General features: G+C 42.9%; 1 protein-coding gene across 2 annotated transcripts; it reads right to left on the bottom strand.

Moving 5' to 3' along the window:
• Window positions 1-3014: 3014 nt before the first annotated feature.
• On the bottom strand, window positions 3015-15797 carry LOC130861874 (glutathione S-transferase alpha-3-like). Of its 2 annotated transcripts, XM_057751144.1 has the most exons (7): window positions 15771-15797; window positions 13742-13854; window positions 9723-9774; window positions 8129-8261; window positions 5774-5915; window positions 4590-4721; window positions 3015-3800 (listed from the first exon to the last, which is right to left on the bottom strand). In XM_057751144.1, exons 1-7 carry the CDS (start codon window positions 15790-15792, stop codon window positions 3681-3683), a joined length of 714 nt encoding a protein of 237 aa, XP_057607127.1. In that variant the 5' UTR covers window positions 15793-15797; the 3' UTR covers window positions 3015-3680. The 2 variants fall into 2 exon arrangements, with proteins under 2 accessions (XP_057607127.1, XP_057607128.1); XM_057751145.1 differs by lacking the exon at window positions 4590-4721.
• Between the last annotated feature and the right edge of the window lie 840 nt (window positions 15798-16637).

Below are 16637 nucleotides of genomic sequence, written 5' to 3'. Positions count from 1 at the left end.
AGTCTTGAGGGTCTTAGTCTAAGGGGCTTATTGTGTTCCTTTGGGTGTGTGATGGTCCACCCTGGTGTAAGCACGCTATGAAACAAAACTGTGCCTCAAAGCAAGAAACAAAACAGACAAGGAACGAACTAAGATCCCATTATCCCCCTTCAAGTTCACACTCCTAATAACCCCAAGGACTCTCACTAGGTCCCTCCTTGCCTCCCTAGCCCTCTCCACTACAGGCCAGGGGCGAGAGACAAAACTTGTATTTTAAGGAATGCTCATGAGCTAAGACAGAGGAGGGGATGGGTCAGAGAGACTGGGTGTCTCAACCTTTCCAGTCCCCGGGTTCAAACATTAGATTCCATGATGGGAGAGGAATCCTTACTGGGGGCTGGAAACAGATCCCCTGCTAGAAAGATGTGTCCAGAAAGCGGGGATCCTGCTCTTCCATGTGGAAGAGAATTTAACCAGGTTGATGTAGCCCTAGTTGGTTTTTTGCCATCAAGGTAGTCTTGGCCATAACTCTTAAACATCTGAGAAATTCTGGGAGTGCAAATGGAACTCAGTCTGACTGGGACCCTGAGTCTCCATGAGTCTCCTAGACCAGAGCCCCCCCCCCCCCCGAGGCTTATTACGACCAGGAAGTACCAGTCTCGATATAGAAATCGAGACTGGAGATTTGTGAAACTTTAAAGTAACTTGTAAAGGGACAACTGTTGTCACTGTCTTCTTTTGCACGATGAGGCTCTAGGGTGCTGCACTAGCATCTCTGAGGCTCAGTGATGCGGATGGTGCCCCATGGGAAAGCAAGCATTGTTTACCCCCATCTTTCAGACTGACTTCTCAGAAGCTGTCTAAATCATCACTAACAGTTTCCTAGGCAGAAGAACATAACAAATCATCCTCTTTGATCAAAGTGTCAGTGGCCTCTTTTGCCCAATGGTAAAATTGGCAGAAAAACAATCATATCTCTCAAACATGCCACGTCATCTGCTTATATTTTAATTCCCAGAGACAGAAACAACCAGTCTCCCATGAAGCTTGTCTCCTTGGAAGAGAGTTCACTGTTACTGAATGCTAATATATGTGATTTTGTGTGTATGCTGTACAGTTAATCCTTAGAACACTGTGATAATGAACATAAAAAAAGTTAATTCCCTAGCAAAAGCCCAAGTATGATTATTATCATGGTTAGAACCATAACTGAGGTAGGAATGGGCAAAAGCACTCCCTGCAAGGTCACTGTTGTTCCACGACTTAAGCGTGGATGTCACAGGAAGTAAGGGACTGTCAGGCTGTAGTCACAGTATTACAATATCTCAGGAGACGCCTGCTCTTTGTTCATTCTTGTAAGAGCAGATCATAACCTTGTATCCCACAAGAGCGCAATGGGCCAATGATCTTCTAGGCATAGACACCAGAAGGCCAGGCAAGAGGAGTGGTAGCTACTTTTTCCTCAAGTAAACTTTGGCAAATTTAACCGGCCTCTCATTTTTTTTCATTTTCTTTTTTTTTTTTCCTTTGGTTTTGGTTTTGAAGAGTTTCCACCATACTAAAATGCATTAATCTGGTGACCTCATAGTGGAAATTTATTCTTACAAGTTCTAGAAGTGAAAGTCTAAAAATGAAAATGAAGGTATCAGCATTCTCTCTCTTTCTCTCCTCCTCCTCCTCCTTCCCTCCCTCCCTCCCTCTCCCCCATTCTCCTCCTTTCTGTCTCTTCCTCTCTCACTCTCTCTCTCTCTCTCCTCTACCAGGGAGACTCTTGCTCACATCTACTAGCTTGTGAGTGGACTCCTTGATTACTAAGAACAGAAGTGGGCTAACAAGAAGGTTATAAGAGGAAGGGAGAGCATCTTGATTCCCCCTTTCTGTTCACATTTGTTAGACCCTGGCAGTGTATTTCAAACTTAAAACCCAAGGAAAAGGAATTTCTCTTTTTGTGAGGAACTGTGCGGGCTTTTCTTAGTGTGACTATGACTCCACGCTTGTCCACCAGAGGGCGCACTTTCTAGAGCAAAGTGTCTTCCTGGGGCTGTCACAATCCCCGAGTGAGCACATGGCCTCAGTCAACCTCTGGTGTCTTCATCAAAGAAACTCAGCGTTCAAAGAAACTCGGGGTCTTTGACTTCATTAAAGAAACCCTTAGCATCTTTCATTTTTTACGTCTCAGATAAAGCCCATGATCTCACAGTTGCCCTGCTCTAGAGCAAGACTCCAGAACCTTCTAGAAACCGTCTGCTTCTTCATTTTCTAACTTTTCTTCAACCCACTCCATTCAGGCTTTTCCCCCACTGCAACTGAACGTCTCCAGGCCGCCACTGGCTTCCATGCTCCCATTCAGTACTCATACTTCAGGCTCCTCTGTTGACAACATGCTGCCATGGTTCCCGGGATCTCCCCCACCTCACTGTCCCCCTTCTCTCCCTCCATCTTCCTGCCTCACTCCTCAGGAGGTCGCTAGCTCCTGAAATCTTAGAGACACTGGTTCCTGTATCTTGGGTGCTACATTTTTTGAATAAACTGTGGGAGGGAGCAAATGTTCATTGCTTAAATCACTAAAGCTTAGCACAGTGTCTGCTGAATCAGTAGATAGCATTCCCCAGAAGTACCCCTCTGATATCCCACCCAGGATTAACTCATCCCTAGTATGGAGCTGTTGGCTCAACTCTCTCTCCTAAATACATTTTTTTAACTCATGACACCTGTCGATGTGATGTCATCTGGAAAGAAGATTCCCTACAGCTGAGGTCATACCTATAGGTGTTCCCAAATGTGATTATTGGTATCCTTATGAGAAAGGGGAAATGTGTACACATAAACATACATGTAAGCTAAATACCATGTAACCATGAAGGTGGAGTTCAGGGTAGTGTATCAACCCAAGGATACTCTAACATGCATCAAACCATGGCCCTGTCAAATGGTAGGAACAAGTTAGAATCCTTCCCTGACACCATCAACTAAAGCCTGGAGAACAACAGAAATGATTTCAAATGCACACCCTTTGGAATTTTGAGAGAGTAAGTTTAATTATCACCAGGTGCAAAGACTGTGCTATACTGTAAGAGCAGTCTTGGCAACATGATTCCTGGGGAAAGCCTGGTTGAATTAGAATCATCCACTTTTGTTGTTTCTCTTGCGGCAGCAAGCTTCACGGAGCTGACACTTTCTCTGCCTCATTCATCATTTACCCAGCTCCAGGGGCAATGGATGCTTGACACCGATGTCAAGCATGCAAATGCATGAGTCAGTGAGAAAAGTATTACTTGAAGGAACAGGATTCTTTTTAAAAAAAAAAAATGTGTTTTTACACAGAAAGTCATGAAGACACATCAGGAAAGAGAATTTTTGCATAGGCCAAAGCATCAAATGAAAAAAAAATCTGCTTAATTTTTTGACAAGGTCTATAAGAGCTGAAAAATGACAAGGTTTTAATAGATCTGAGTTTAAACATCTTTCTCTGATTATTTAAATTCAAAGGGACTTCTTAGGACGTGATCATGATTTCAAATTTGTTCAAAACCCAACAGACAATGTTACAAACACATTCACGGGGTTCACATCTGACAAGATCAGCACATAACAGTTGGAAACCTTTGCTAGCTCTGTGAGGATTAGGAGTAACCCTGGGCCCTTTACTGCTGGGACACTCAGAAGACAGGAACTCTATGTTCCCTCCTGTCCAGTCTCATTTAGAAGAAGTTCTTCTTAAGCTCTTCTACAAACTTCTCGTCCTCAAAAGGCTTCCTCTGGCTGCCAGGCTGGAGAAACTTCTTCACTGTGGGGAGGTTGCTGACTCTGGTTCTCAGGCCCTGCAATACAAAATTTCAACATGAGACTCAAAGCAGTATCTCCCAGGAAATCTGAGCCCCTCCCGAACAAACACAAAATAGTTCTCTTCAGCAACACGAGGGAAGAGCCTGGGGAACAGATCATAGAGGCACAGAGGGGGAAATAAGACTGAATAGTTCTTCCTTCCCAGTACACCCTGTAGACTTTATCTAGCTTCGGGGCATCCCTGCCTTCCTGCTTGCCCTTTAACCACATAGAGTCACCCCTAGTCAGATGGCAATACTGAAAAATGCTCGGAACAGGTGAAATCAAGACACTGAGAAGGAATGATGAGAAAACATACCAGGAAAACCTGAGTCCAGACTTAACAGACTTATGGCAATGTGTGATGAAAATGGGGGGGTGTCTGGGTTAAGGAGTATGTGCCCAAGCTGAGAAAAATACTATGTCTGCTAATGGGAGCTGAATCTGAGAGACAGAAACCAGATGGAAAGAAAGCTGCTAAGACAGACTTGGTACACTGTGATCAGGGGAATCCCAGAGAAATCAGGGTCTGAGCGAGCTTGGGTAGAGTGCTGAGTGTTGGCATTTTCTCATTATACAAAGTAAAATTAAACTTGTCGAGGTAATCCCTATGCCAGATTTCCTGGTACAACAGCTCTCTTCACAGTCCAGAAACAGGGCTGGAGGATGATGTTCCAGCCGGTGGATGGGGCAGGAAGATTAGATATGGCTAGATACCAGATATTAGCAGTACCCAGTACTCAGAGACTTGTACCAGGCTGACTGTGGAGGATGAGCTATTTCACCTGAAGCAGGGGGAAGTTGGCCACAATGCTGTGGTTCAGTTCCTCCATGTGGTAGAGAAGTTCAACCACATGAACGTCAGCCTTGCTCAGCCTGTTCCCAACAAGGTAGTCTTGCCCATGGCTCTTCAACACCTGTAGAATTTTGGAAATTGACCCATGAACATAAACAGTCAGGCTGGGACACAAGTACTTCCCTGATCCTTTTGGCTCAACTTGTTGGAAAAGGAGCAGGCTGCGTTCCCGGCCTGGCTAGCTTACACCCGAAATAATTACACGGAAACTGCATTCATTTAAACACTGCCTGGCCTATTATCTCCAGCCCCTTATTGGCTAACTCTCATATATTAGTTTAACCCATCTCCATTAATGTGTATCGCCACTTTACTGTGGCTTACCGGCATGAGTCTAACCAGTGTCCGTCTCAGAGAGGAGAGCCATGGTGTCTGCCACACTGCCTTCTTCCTCCCAGAATTCTGTTCTGTCTTCCCCACCTACCTGAGTTCGCCCTATCAACTAGGCCAAGGCAATCTCTTTATTTAACCAATGAAAGTAACACATAGACAGAAGACACTCCTACACCATTAACTCTCCTCCTTCTGCAGCCTCCTGAAGGAAGTACAGGTCATGGACCTCTTTCTGAGACCCTGAGGTTTGCTATCTCCTCCATTAAAGCCAAAATGATCCCTTCATTTTCACCCCCAGATCCACATGGTATTCACATCAGCCGCCTTTTCCTGCATTTCACACACATGCCAAGGGCTTAGCTCCCCCACCTCCAGAGTGCAGGGATTACAAGTGTACTAGTATTCCAGGTACATACTACCATCACTAATTTCTGTGGCACTGGAAATTGAACCCATGACTTTGTCCACGCTAGGCAAGTATTCCACCAACTGAGCAGCAGTCCAAGGCCTCCCATTGGTAATAATGGTACCTCTGAGAGTTCCCTTGAGCCATCTGCCATGTGAAGACATGACCAGACATCAAGCATCCATGAATCAAGAAGCAAGGCCTTACAGGAAATCAATCTGCCAGAGCCTTATACTTCTCAGCCCCCAGAATTAGGAGAAATAAGTATCTTCATACATGAGCATAAGCCACTTAGAGACATTTTTGTTGTAGCAGCCCTAGAGTATGATGTCCTTATACTCAGTGCTCTTGAAGGTGGCACAACCCCCACTTACCTCTTCAAAGGCAGGAAAATAACACTTTCTTGCTTTCTGTATGATCTGGGCTAGGCTTGCATCTTTCTCCCCAGGTGGAAGGAATGGATAGCGGATAATCATTTCGTTCAGATCGATGGTACCTTCCGTATACATGTCAATCCTGAAATATAGCACGATTAATCAAAACCCAGAGACATAAATTGGGGTTCCACCTGAAGGTCAGAAAAGTAAAACAACCAGCCACTGGCTCTTACCTCTACCTCAGACCAAAATAGCAATCTTACCTCCAGGAATCTCCAAATGAGACTGCATGTGAGAGCTGTCTCCTCCTGTCTTATATTCCTCTCTAGGGCTGGGATTAAAGGTGTGTACCACTACCACCCAGTTTCTATGGCAAACTATGTGGTTACTAAGATAAAAGGTATGTGTTACCACTGCCTGTTCTGTAAGGCAAATCAGTGCGGCTGTTTTACTCTCTGAACTACAGGCAAACTTTATTTATTAGAATACAAATGAAATATCACCACACTGAAAGATAAAATTCTTGCTCAAATACTTCCTTCTTGTCTTGCATTCATTGCTTAAAAACCTAGGCAATGAGGCTGGAGAGATGGCCCAGTGGTTAAAAACCTAAGAGCCTACAACTCAAATGGTGGCCAAGGAAAACTACCTGCAATGGGACCTCCAACTTTCACTCATACGCTAACTTTTGTTTCTCAGGAATCCAGGGGAGACAATATTTGTGAAGTTTTGTTAGTCATGTAGTAACTAAACACAGGCAAAAAGAGCATCAGCCATCCATCACAGTCAGTACTGAGAAAATGTGGCATCCACAACCACAAACCTTACACAGAGTGTTTCCTGTTGGCTGTGGTATGTCCTGTGCCCCCACGGACCATCAGATTCCTAGCACAGCTGTGCAGCCTCTGCTGACCCTCCATAATCCTATCACGTGACTTAGGCTCATTACAGACCTAATGTTAGAAGCTCACCCAATTATTTTCCATAGAACATGGATCCCCTACACCCTCCTACCTTGTTATCCAATTCTAACCATGCTTGCATTTCTTGCGTTCCCTCCTAAAATAGCACCTTACTATTTTTTTATGTTCACAGGTATGAAGCTTAAGAAAGACTGAATGAAATGTGAAATGAAGTTGATAAACTACTTTATAAAAATAATCAGTTTAGGGCTGGAGAGTTGGCTTAGTGGTTAGGAGCACTGACTGCTCTTCCAGAGGACCCAGGTTCAATTCCCAGCACCCACATGACAGCTCACAACTGTCTGTAACTCCAGTTCTAGGGGATCTGACATCTTCACACAGACATACATGTAGGCAAAATATCGATGCACATAAAATAAAAATAAATTCTATGTTTTAAAAAATAATAATCTGTTTATTGAGGTCCGTTCATAACCATAATTGTAACCCTAACATCCTATCCAGTGCTTTTTTTGTATGCTCCCTGAAGTTGCTAAGGACAACATTCTCCAGTCTTACACTTTTTAACCACACTGGGTAATAGTAAGACCTATAGCCATAGCAGCCAAGCCCCAAACCCTCCCACCAACTCTAGACAGTCTCTAATCTGCTTTCTGCCCTTATGCATTTGAGTCTTCTGGACATTTTAAAGAAAAGAAAACACACAATGTCTGGTATGTTATATCTAATCTCTCATATGTAACAAAATTCCAAGGTCTATCTGCATCATCCCATGAGTCTGCCCATCCCTCTGTGCAGATATAGTTCATTGTGTGGCTACAGAACACTTTCATATCCATTCAACTACTGGACATTTTGCACTTTTTAAATATTATGAACAACACAGCTATGAATACTTTGAAATAAAAATAACCAAAGATATATGCTCATTTCTCCTGGATGTATTTCTCATAGAAACACTGGGTCATTAGTAATTCCATGTCTAACCTTTCAGGAAACTGTTAAGAGTCTTGCCTCTAAAGACTCAGCAAGTGTAATCAGGACCCACCATGTTCTAAAGACTCGGCAAGTGGAATAAGGACCCTGCCATGCTCCAAAGACTCAAAAGTGGAATCAGGACCCCCACCATTCTGACTTCATAGTTCTTTAGAGTGTTCAAAACCCCAGCTCCATGCTAAATCTAAGAGCTCTACCTTACTGTATAATCACAGATCTCTATATCCATGAACTCTGACTTTCTCTCTAGTCTCAGTTCTCTAAGGGCAGCCAGAGTTCCTATTCCCTCTCCACAGGAGTCTTCCTCTTGGTGTCAGTGCAAATGCCCAGTCTGGGGCTGGTTGTCATCTCCCTACCGCATCTGTGCTCACTCAAGATGGGACTTAGATCCTTCTCATGTTATCTGTCCATAAGTATAGGAAACTCATCATACATAGCTCTCTCCTTCATGTCCTTCCCATAGAGGTTGTATTTGGTGGCGATGTAGTTGAGAATGGCTCTGGTCTGCACCAGCTTCATCCCGTCAATCTCCACCATGGGCACTTGCCGGAACATCAAACTCCCATCTATTGAAGGAAACAAAGAAAAAAAGAAAAAAATGTCTATGGCTCAGATAAGCTCAAAATAGTATGCTTGCCAAAACAACTGAATTTACAGAAGGAAAAGACACTGGGGGCCTTTCAAGCTATATTTTTTGTATCCTAATCCTTCTTTTTTTTACTTTAGATTTTAATATATTTTTTAAATTGTGTGTGTGTGGCCCCTATGCATTTGTATATTCCATGGACATGTCTGGTACCCATGGAAATTAGAACAGGCATCAGCTTGCCTGAAAGTGGAGCTACAGATGGCTATTGGGTCCCTTCTGGGTGCCAAGAATCAAACATGGTTTCTCTGCAAGAGCAGCAAGTACTTTTAAAACTAGCCCCTTCTTTTTTTTAAGCTTATTTTCCTTTCCTTTTAGCCTGACATTTAGCATTGGTGCTTTGCCCATCTAGATATGCTGTTGGTCTCTGTGTCTTTAACTTAATTCATCTTCATGGATATTTTAGGGAGAAGTTAAGGAAGATATAGGGCATTACTTACTTCAAGGTCAGCTCATAGAGGGGATTTCTAGGTAGGGTCTCTGTATGCTGTTAAACTAACGCCATGGGACATTGAGTGCTGTGTAGGCTTTTTGTTATGCCCTCCCACCTCTCTTCTCTCCCTCCCCCTCCCTGACTGCCTCCCTCCCTCCTACATACTCATTTAGACTTTCAAGTCATTCATTTGAAATTCATACTATTTCATTATCTACCTACGATATTACTGAGGAATCATTTTAAATGCCTGTTAGAGAATGCAGGGTAAGGAAGGTAATGTTGGCTCTATCTCTGCTCGTGTCCCTGTGTGTACCTGGGTGGAGGGTACAATGGGATTTCACGCTGCTACAACCAATTGTGTTACAGAACACACAAAAAAGAGAAGAGATAATTTCTGATGTCTGCAAATGGTGCCTCAGTAAATACCCAGACCCTTTTGATGCTCAGGAAGAGTTGCCAGGTCTGCCCAAGAAGCCTCATCTCTTACAATTTGCCACTCTGCCTCTCTGCCATCCCACGATGCCCTACAAGTGCATAGATAAAATCTAGCGTTTAAAGGCAACGTGGAGGACACTGCTCAGAGCACTTAGACAACGTGGTAATTCGAATGTAATTTGCCCCCATGTGCTCATTAGGAAGCGTGGCTTTGTTGGAGTAGGTGTGGCCTTGTTGGAGAAGTATTTCACTATGGGCATGGACTTTGAGGTCTTCTATGTGCTCAGGCCATGCCCAATTCATTTCCTATTGCCTGCAGGATCAAGATGTAGCACCTTCTCCAGCACCACGTCTGCCTGCATGCCACCAAGTCCCTCCATGATGATAATGTATTGAACCTCTGACCTGTACGCCAGCCCAATTAAATGTTCTTCTTTATAAGAGTTGCCCTCATCATGGTGTGTCTTTGCAGCAATAGAAACCCTTCCTAAGACAGACATTAATTCTTACCATTTTTTAACCTTTTCAAGTCTTTTTGTGTTTTAATGAATTTTTCTTCAAACTGTAAAGCAAAAAATAGTACATGAGTTCTTGTCAATCATCCCATTGCGTTTGTGCTTTCCAACATGGTGGCACCTGTGTATAGAGGGGAGAGAACATCTTTAGTAGGGACACGGATAAGCTGCAGACATTCTTTACAGACATAAAGAACAAAGATAGAGGAACTGTACACACCCACTCCACTCTTCCAGTTCACCTCTACCATGATCACACCTATGTCTGTAATGAGGTCATGGCTTTGGAGGAATGGTATTGGAGCTAAGAGACTGAGAATTTCTTATAACTACACCGCAGAAAGTCTGTGTCTCTGAGAGATGAGAACAGAACTTTCTGTGTCCCCACCATGGGATGTGCCAAGCACATAAACATCTAACTTTGTATCACTCAGAGACCTCTGCTGGAATCCATAGCACATCCCTCCCAGGAGGCTGTGAGGTGGGTAAAGTGGTCTTAGCTGATACACAGCATTAACCTTTTAACAACTGCTATACAACTGTCTCCCCTGGAAAAGATTGGGTGCACTAAGATAGGATTCCACATTTAAGTAAAGAATCAAAGAGTTACCACTTTTTTTTTTTTTTTTTTTTGCTAAAAACAAAGCCACCTTTGATTTCTGGTATGACTGTGGAGGGGGAGAAGGTACTTTTGTAAGGGGCATGGATTAGACGCATTACTAAACTTTGTGGGTTAGTAACTTAATGTCTCAGTTAGGATAAGGACTAAGTCCTTAAGTCCTTATACATGAACATAACTTAGGACAGTCTCAGGTTTCCAATAAGTGCTAGATAGATGTAAGTCATCAATTGGATTTAACAGGGACTGTGACGTCATCATATAATCCTATATTTTATCCTTAAATCACTTTAATACTGGTAAATACATAGCTTGGTCTTGATCTGTATTCAGTTATTTAAGCCTTCTCCTGAGGCAAAAGGCACTTGGGTTGGAATGGCAGCCAGTAGAGAGATGTCTCTGTCTGACCAGAAGTTCTGTGTGCTTACATGTAAAAAAATATCAAGATGAAATCTAAGGAAACATCAAGATAAAATCCCGTTCTTATTTAACATACGTTATTCAGTGGGCACACTCTCTGTCCACTCAAAAGACCATCAGGCCAGTCATCAAGATCTTTGGTTTTCGATGCTGGTATGTTCTGGTTTCAAATGTGACTCTGCCTCATATACTCTATGTGATCTAGGAAGTTCTTTACCACCAGCAAGCCTTGGGTTGTTCTTTAAAATGGAGACAAAGCACTCCCTTCAACAGACTGATGTAGAGTTGCTGAAACACACCATAGTGGATCAAGCCCACATAATAAGCGACCTTGGTGTTGGTAGCAGCTGTTGTGTTTTTTATGGAGTTCCTCATAAAGAAAAGTCAGAGTTTTGGGGTTCCTAGCATGCTGTGAAGAGCATCATCTTGTGTCTTACATGATCATACGGGTCACATTACTGAGACACTAAGATGTGTGCAGTCGGTTTATCAGATATTCATTCAAGTAAAACACAAGGGCTACGCTGGTTATTGCAGAAGGGTGGTGGAGTGGAATGCAGTTGGCTAGTATGGGGTTGATAGTAGGGCTGTTGGTGAACAATGAGTTTGTAATGATCACTATTGGGGCGCAGAGAGCCTAGAAGGCCTCAGCAAGTGCCTTCAGACTGTCTTGGACATCACGCTATGCAGTCACACTGAGATGAAGGGTGGGAAACCATAAGCTATTTCCGCAGGCTATATTTTGGATTTATGAGGCCCACAGGAACATATTCCTACACCATACACCTGGCGTCTAGACTGTGTTGAAACCAGATTAATCATTTATAAAAGTACTGCAAGCCGGGCGGTGGTGGCGCACGCCTTTAATCCCAGCACTTGGGAGGCAGAGGCAGGCGGATCTCTGTGAGTTTGAGACCAGCCTGGTCTACAAGAGCTAGTTTTATGTTTCTCAGTTCTTACTTCATGAAATTGGGAAAGGAACAGGCCAAAGTTCATGCATTCCTGAAGTAATGGAGACAGTGCGATCCCAAGACTTAGGGACACTCGTGGCTATGAGGATGAAGGGAAGGCACTAGAAACTCTCCTAAAGGGATGTGACCTCACTCCTCACCTTTCCTCTTCTGCTCTCATATGAGGAACAACATCTGAAAGTGTCCATGACTTCACAATCAAGAAACCCTCATAATTAAAACTGGGCCCTTCTGGTCTGAACCAAGAACTATGCTTTTCCCTGAGACACCTCTAGGGGGCAGTGTCATAGTCCTAAGATCCTTAATAGGTTCCTGCTCAGGTAGTAGGAATCCTGTCTTACATTTGTCCCTGTCCTCCTACATCCAGACGCTGTCATATCACAGGGACCCGTCTGCCTTTGTCAACCTGTATCCCCCAGTACCAAACACAGAATCGGCACACAATAGACGTGGCACCAAGTAATTGCTGAGCAAACGTGTCCTATGGCTGACAGGTGGTTGTCGTCCTCATCCACCCACCTCTCATTTGTGGTCTGTATTTTCACTGTAATTGTGCTTCTTTTCACATCTTAATTACTTTACTATGGAAATTTATGCAATATCTAAACATCAAGAAAAGCATATTGCTAATCTTTATACCCCACATCTACCTTCAACATTCGTCTTGAGCCAACAGGCTTTCTTCTACATACTCCACCCTGTGGATCAAGCTTCTACCACATGGGCCTTCAAACTATAGCATATAGAAATGTCCTAGAGGAAGCTGGGCGGTGGTGGCGCACACCTTTAATCCCAGCACTTGGGAGGCAGAGGCAGGCGGATCTCTGTGAGTTCAAGACCAGCCTGGTCTACAAGAGCTAGTTCCAGGACAGGCTCCAAAGCTACAGAGAAACTCTGTCTCAAAAAAGAAAGAAAGAAAGAAAGAAAGAAAGAAAGAAAGAAAGAAAGAAAGAAAGAAAGAAGAAAGAAAGAAAGAAAGAAAGAAGATCTCAGGGGACATCTCCTTACTCCTCGTTCCCTGGCTCACTCCAATCAGGGTCTATTAAGCCCTACACATGGTTAAGTGGCTTATGTAGATGTACCTTCTGTGTATTTTAAATTATAATTTCACTGTGCCTTTTCTATGCTTAGATTTGCTTACATATATAAGCATTTATCACTGTATTACAATTGCCTGCCTACAGTATTTAATGCAGTGCCATGCTATGTGAGTTCATGACCTAGGAATATAAACTACACTACATCACATAGGGAAGTAGGAAGCCACAACCCCACATTCTGTCTAAGAACATTCCCTGATGTTTGAACAGTGAAGGAGGTAAGTAAAAGTGAGATGAATCACTGGGTGATGGTGCCTGCTGCTAAGACTGACGGCCCGAGTTCTAGCCCCAGAACTTACATGGTGGAAGGAGAGGACTCACTTCCACAAGATGTCATCTGACCTACACACACACATTCACACATGCACACACACACACAAACAAACAACATGCCACGTGTATACTGACACACATATACATTAAAAACAAATACATAAAATTAGATAAATTTGCAGGATATATTTTTCAGAATGTTCCCCCATTGTTAATAAACACATGACCATATTTCATACTTCAATAACTTAATTTGTTTTCTAAAGCATAGGAATTGTGTGAAAATAACTCTAATAGTCGATCCCAAAAAAAACAGTAATTCAACATCATCATTCCGTACCCACAGCTCCAATTGGTACTTAAGTGACACAGATTATTTTTCAGTTTATTTAAACAAAAATAAGGCCTACACAAGTGATGTTTCTTATGCTTGTTTTGAAATTATACTCCTTGATAAGAAACATTTGACAATTTCTTAAGTCAAACCTGTTAATCTCTTAATAATTAAAATTTTATTCAAACAGAGACGTTCAGTAAATCCTTCAGTGAGAAACGTCACCCAGCTTATTTGAGGAGAGTATTTCATTCAGTCAACTCAGTCCAGCTTAACAAGTTCATCTTAGGACCCTACCTCCACTCCAGCTGCAGCCAGGAGCCAGCGGACAGACTCCATTCTGCCCCGGGAATGGAAGTAGTGAAGAACAGGCTTGGTTGCCATGGCTGTGGTCAGGTCTCTATGTTTCTCTAAACGTGAGTGAATAAAAGAGACCTGTGAAAATGCACTTCATGATAGATGCCTGGATAACATCAACTAGAATAAAGAAGTATCTTCCTCCTTTATGACAGGTAAATGGGTCCCTGGATTTGGTCCAAATTGGTACCCAGCAGCAGCACCTGTGGACTAAAACAAGCTGGTCTCAGATGAGCATTGGTTAAAATGTTTCTGCTCTTGCAGGCTAACTGGGGGCCACGGTAGTTATGCCCATGTGGGAGTTAGTGAGAAAAGGAAGAATCAGAGAACTCAAAGACAGTGAAAACCTCCGAATGCCCCCAATAGTCTCTCTTGATACATCAAGTCTTTATTCTTCATGGTTTGCCTATGAAGATGCTGTTGTCTCTGCATGGCCGTTAATGCAATGAGTTTTAGAGATGTTAAATGCAATGTCTGCTGTCACACTAAAGCCCAGAACAGACATGAAAATCCCCAGTGTTAAATGCAATGTCTGCTGTCACACTAAAGCCCACAACAGACACGAAAATCCACAGTGGGCACTAAAAGTACAAAGGTGTGGAACTCACAGCAGGGAAGGTATAAGAAACTTGTCAAAGCCTTGGCAAAAGCAAAAGCTGAGTCCTAAGAACTGTTCAGCTGAGCAGGTATAGCTTAACTGCAAACGGTCTGCCATGCCAGTTCCTGGCCTTTAGTCAGCGATGTCCCCTGATTCCAAGGCTCTGACAAGCTCCCACCGTCTTGTTTCATTAGACTCTGCGTCCTACCTGTACTGTTTCAATTTCCTTGAATAAACAAGCAAAAAAGGGTGTTGCTGACTTCATGTTATGGTGTACAAAAGGGACCCAACAGTTCTTCATTATCAGACAAACAGTGGGTATGCTCATACATTTGTCCTTATTTTGCTCTAAAAACATCATCTGAGAGAACTTCTTTGTGATATATTTATTTTACAGATGGAGATATTGGGGTTTCTGGGGAGACTTGTTCTATAGGCAATTCTAGGGTTTGAAAGTCACCTCTATTTAAAACCAATTACTTTCACAGACAGCGGTGTTCAAAATACTTATGGCAAGCCTCAAAGAAACAGAAAAGAGCAGGGGATAGTGAGGTGGAGAAAAACAATACAAGATGCGTCTGCAGCTTCACTTACATGTGTCCTGCATGCACGTGTGTACACATGCATGCTCAATCCTTAGAAATGATAATATACATATTGACTGAGCCCAGTCCAGGAAGTTTGACAGCCCTGCTCTAACTCTAACTGCCTGGGAGACAGAAGATAGCAACAAAGCAGAACATGAAAGCCAACAGTTCCTGGCACAGACATGACTAACTGTATCATGATAATAAGGATAAAAGGCTCACTGAACGCAGGAGTACAGGAGCTGAGACCTGGGGAGGGACAATTCTACTTTCCTCTTCAATCTGAAGCTCTTCATAAAGCGTTTAGATTCATCAGCTCGATAGATAGATAGATAGATAGATAGATAGATAGATAGATAGATAGATAGATAGACAGACAGATAGGACATATATATATATGTATGTATGTATGTATGTATGTATATAACACAGAGGGAGTATTTGGGAGGAGTAGAGAGGCCAGTCGGGAGGAGCAGATAAGTGTGGTCAAGGGGAAAATGTAAGCCAAGTACAAGGGCAGATGCGTGTGAAAAATCTCACAACAAAATGCACTATTTTACATGCCAACTAAAAGTTAAAGGGTTTTTTAATTAAAGAAAAATTATTCTGACAGGTTTTCTGTTTTTTAGATAAAAGCAACAGCACACTGGTTTACCAACATACATATTTCTAAGAAACTGTGCGACTTGAATTATAGAAATCCAATTTAAAAACACTTACTATCAAATGTGCAACTAAAAATGACCTTTATAAAGTAGAAAACACTGAAAAACACACAACTCACTTGTCTTATAATTGTAGATCATCGTGCAAACTGTATGTTCTTATCAGGGTAGTGGGGGTGGCATGATCCATTGGAGGGAATACAGAGTGACGTCACACAGCTTAAGGCACAGATAACTGTCAGGGCTGAAGACACAGGAGATCCAGCCCTCACAATACTGCTCAGAGGTCCCTGACTGAGGATCATGTTACACCAGGACATGAAGCTTTATCTTATGAAATAGTTTACCAAATACTCCTTACTGTTTGGAAAAATGAGGGTGTCAAAGGCCAGGGCAAAACTAGGGTAAAGATTACTATTAAATTTTGCTGGATAAACAGAAAATGAGACCAAGAGAGAGGAATAATTTGTTGTGGGTAGAAAACACAGTCTTCATTCATAGTACCAGGGAGTAATTCTCCTGCAATCACCTCGGCAATAGCCCGATAGGCTACTTACAAAGAACCAACCTGCCCATGCTCTCACACTGAGTACCATGTCAAGGCTCCTCTGCTCCACTCTGGAGCCCTCGTCAGCTCTGTGCTGCTGCCTGAGGACCTCTGCCTTATTTTCCCAATGAGAATCCTTCAGCCAATTGGTTGAAAATGAGGGAGGCAAGGGGAGCAGCTAATTCATGGGGGCCTTTTTGTGAGCAGCCTTTCAACCACATGGGAGACAGATGGGAGACAGAATCTATGAGAAGCACACACTGTGGTCTCTGACAATCCAAAACTGCTGAATGAATCAGAGACTGCAATGACTGTATTTGCCTAATTAAGAAAATGGAATTGGGCAAGCTGGAGAGCTGGCTCAGAGTTGAAAACCTTGTTAAATTAGAGTTTGACTTCCAGCATGCTGGTCAGATGGCTCACACCCACTTGTAACTTC

Source organism: Chionomys nivalis, chromosome 19 (genome assembly GCF_950005125.1).
Source record: "Chionomys nivalis chromosome 19, mChiNiv1.1, whole genome shotgun sequence".
NCBI lineage: Eukaryota > Metazoa > Chordata > Mammalia > Rodentia > Cricetidae > Chionomys > Chionomys nivalis.
The sequence above is the reverse complement of the archived record's forward strand: the minus strand, read 5'-3'. Positions and strand labels throughout refer to the sequence as shown.

Bases quoted from the DNA above. Each gene is read 5' to 3' on its own strand.
- LOC130861874 (XM_057751144.1), bottom strand. From the start codon at position 15,792: ATGATCTACAATTATAAGACAA. The intron at 13,855-15,770 runs GTGAGTTGTGTG...ACTCACGTTTAG, and splicing joins GATCTACAATTATAAGACAA to AGAAACATAGAGACCTGACC. The intron at 4,722-5,773 runs GTAAGTGGGGGT...AAAATTCTACAG, and splicing joins ATTTTCCTGCCTTTGAAGAG to GTGTTGAAGAGCCATGGGCA.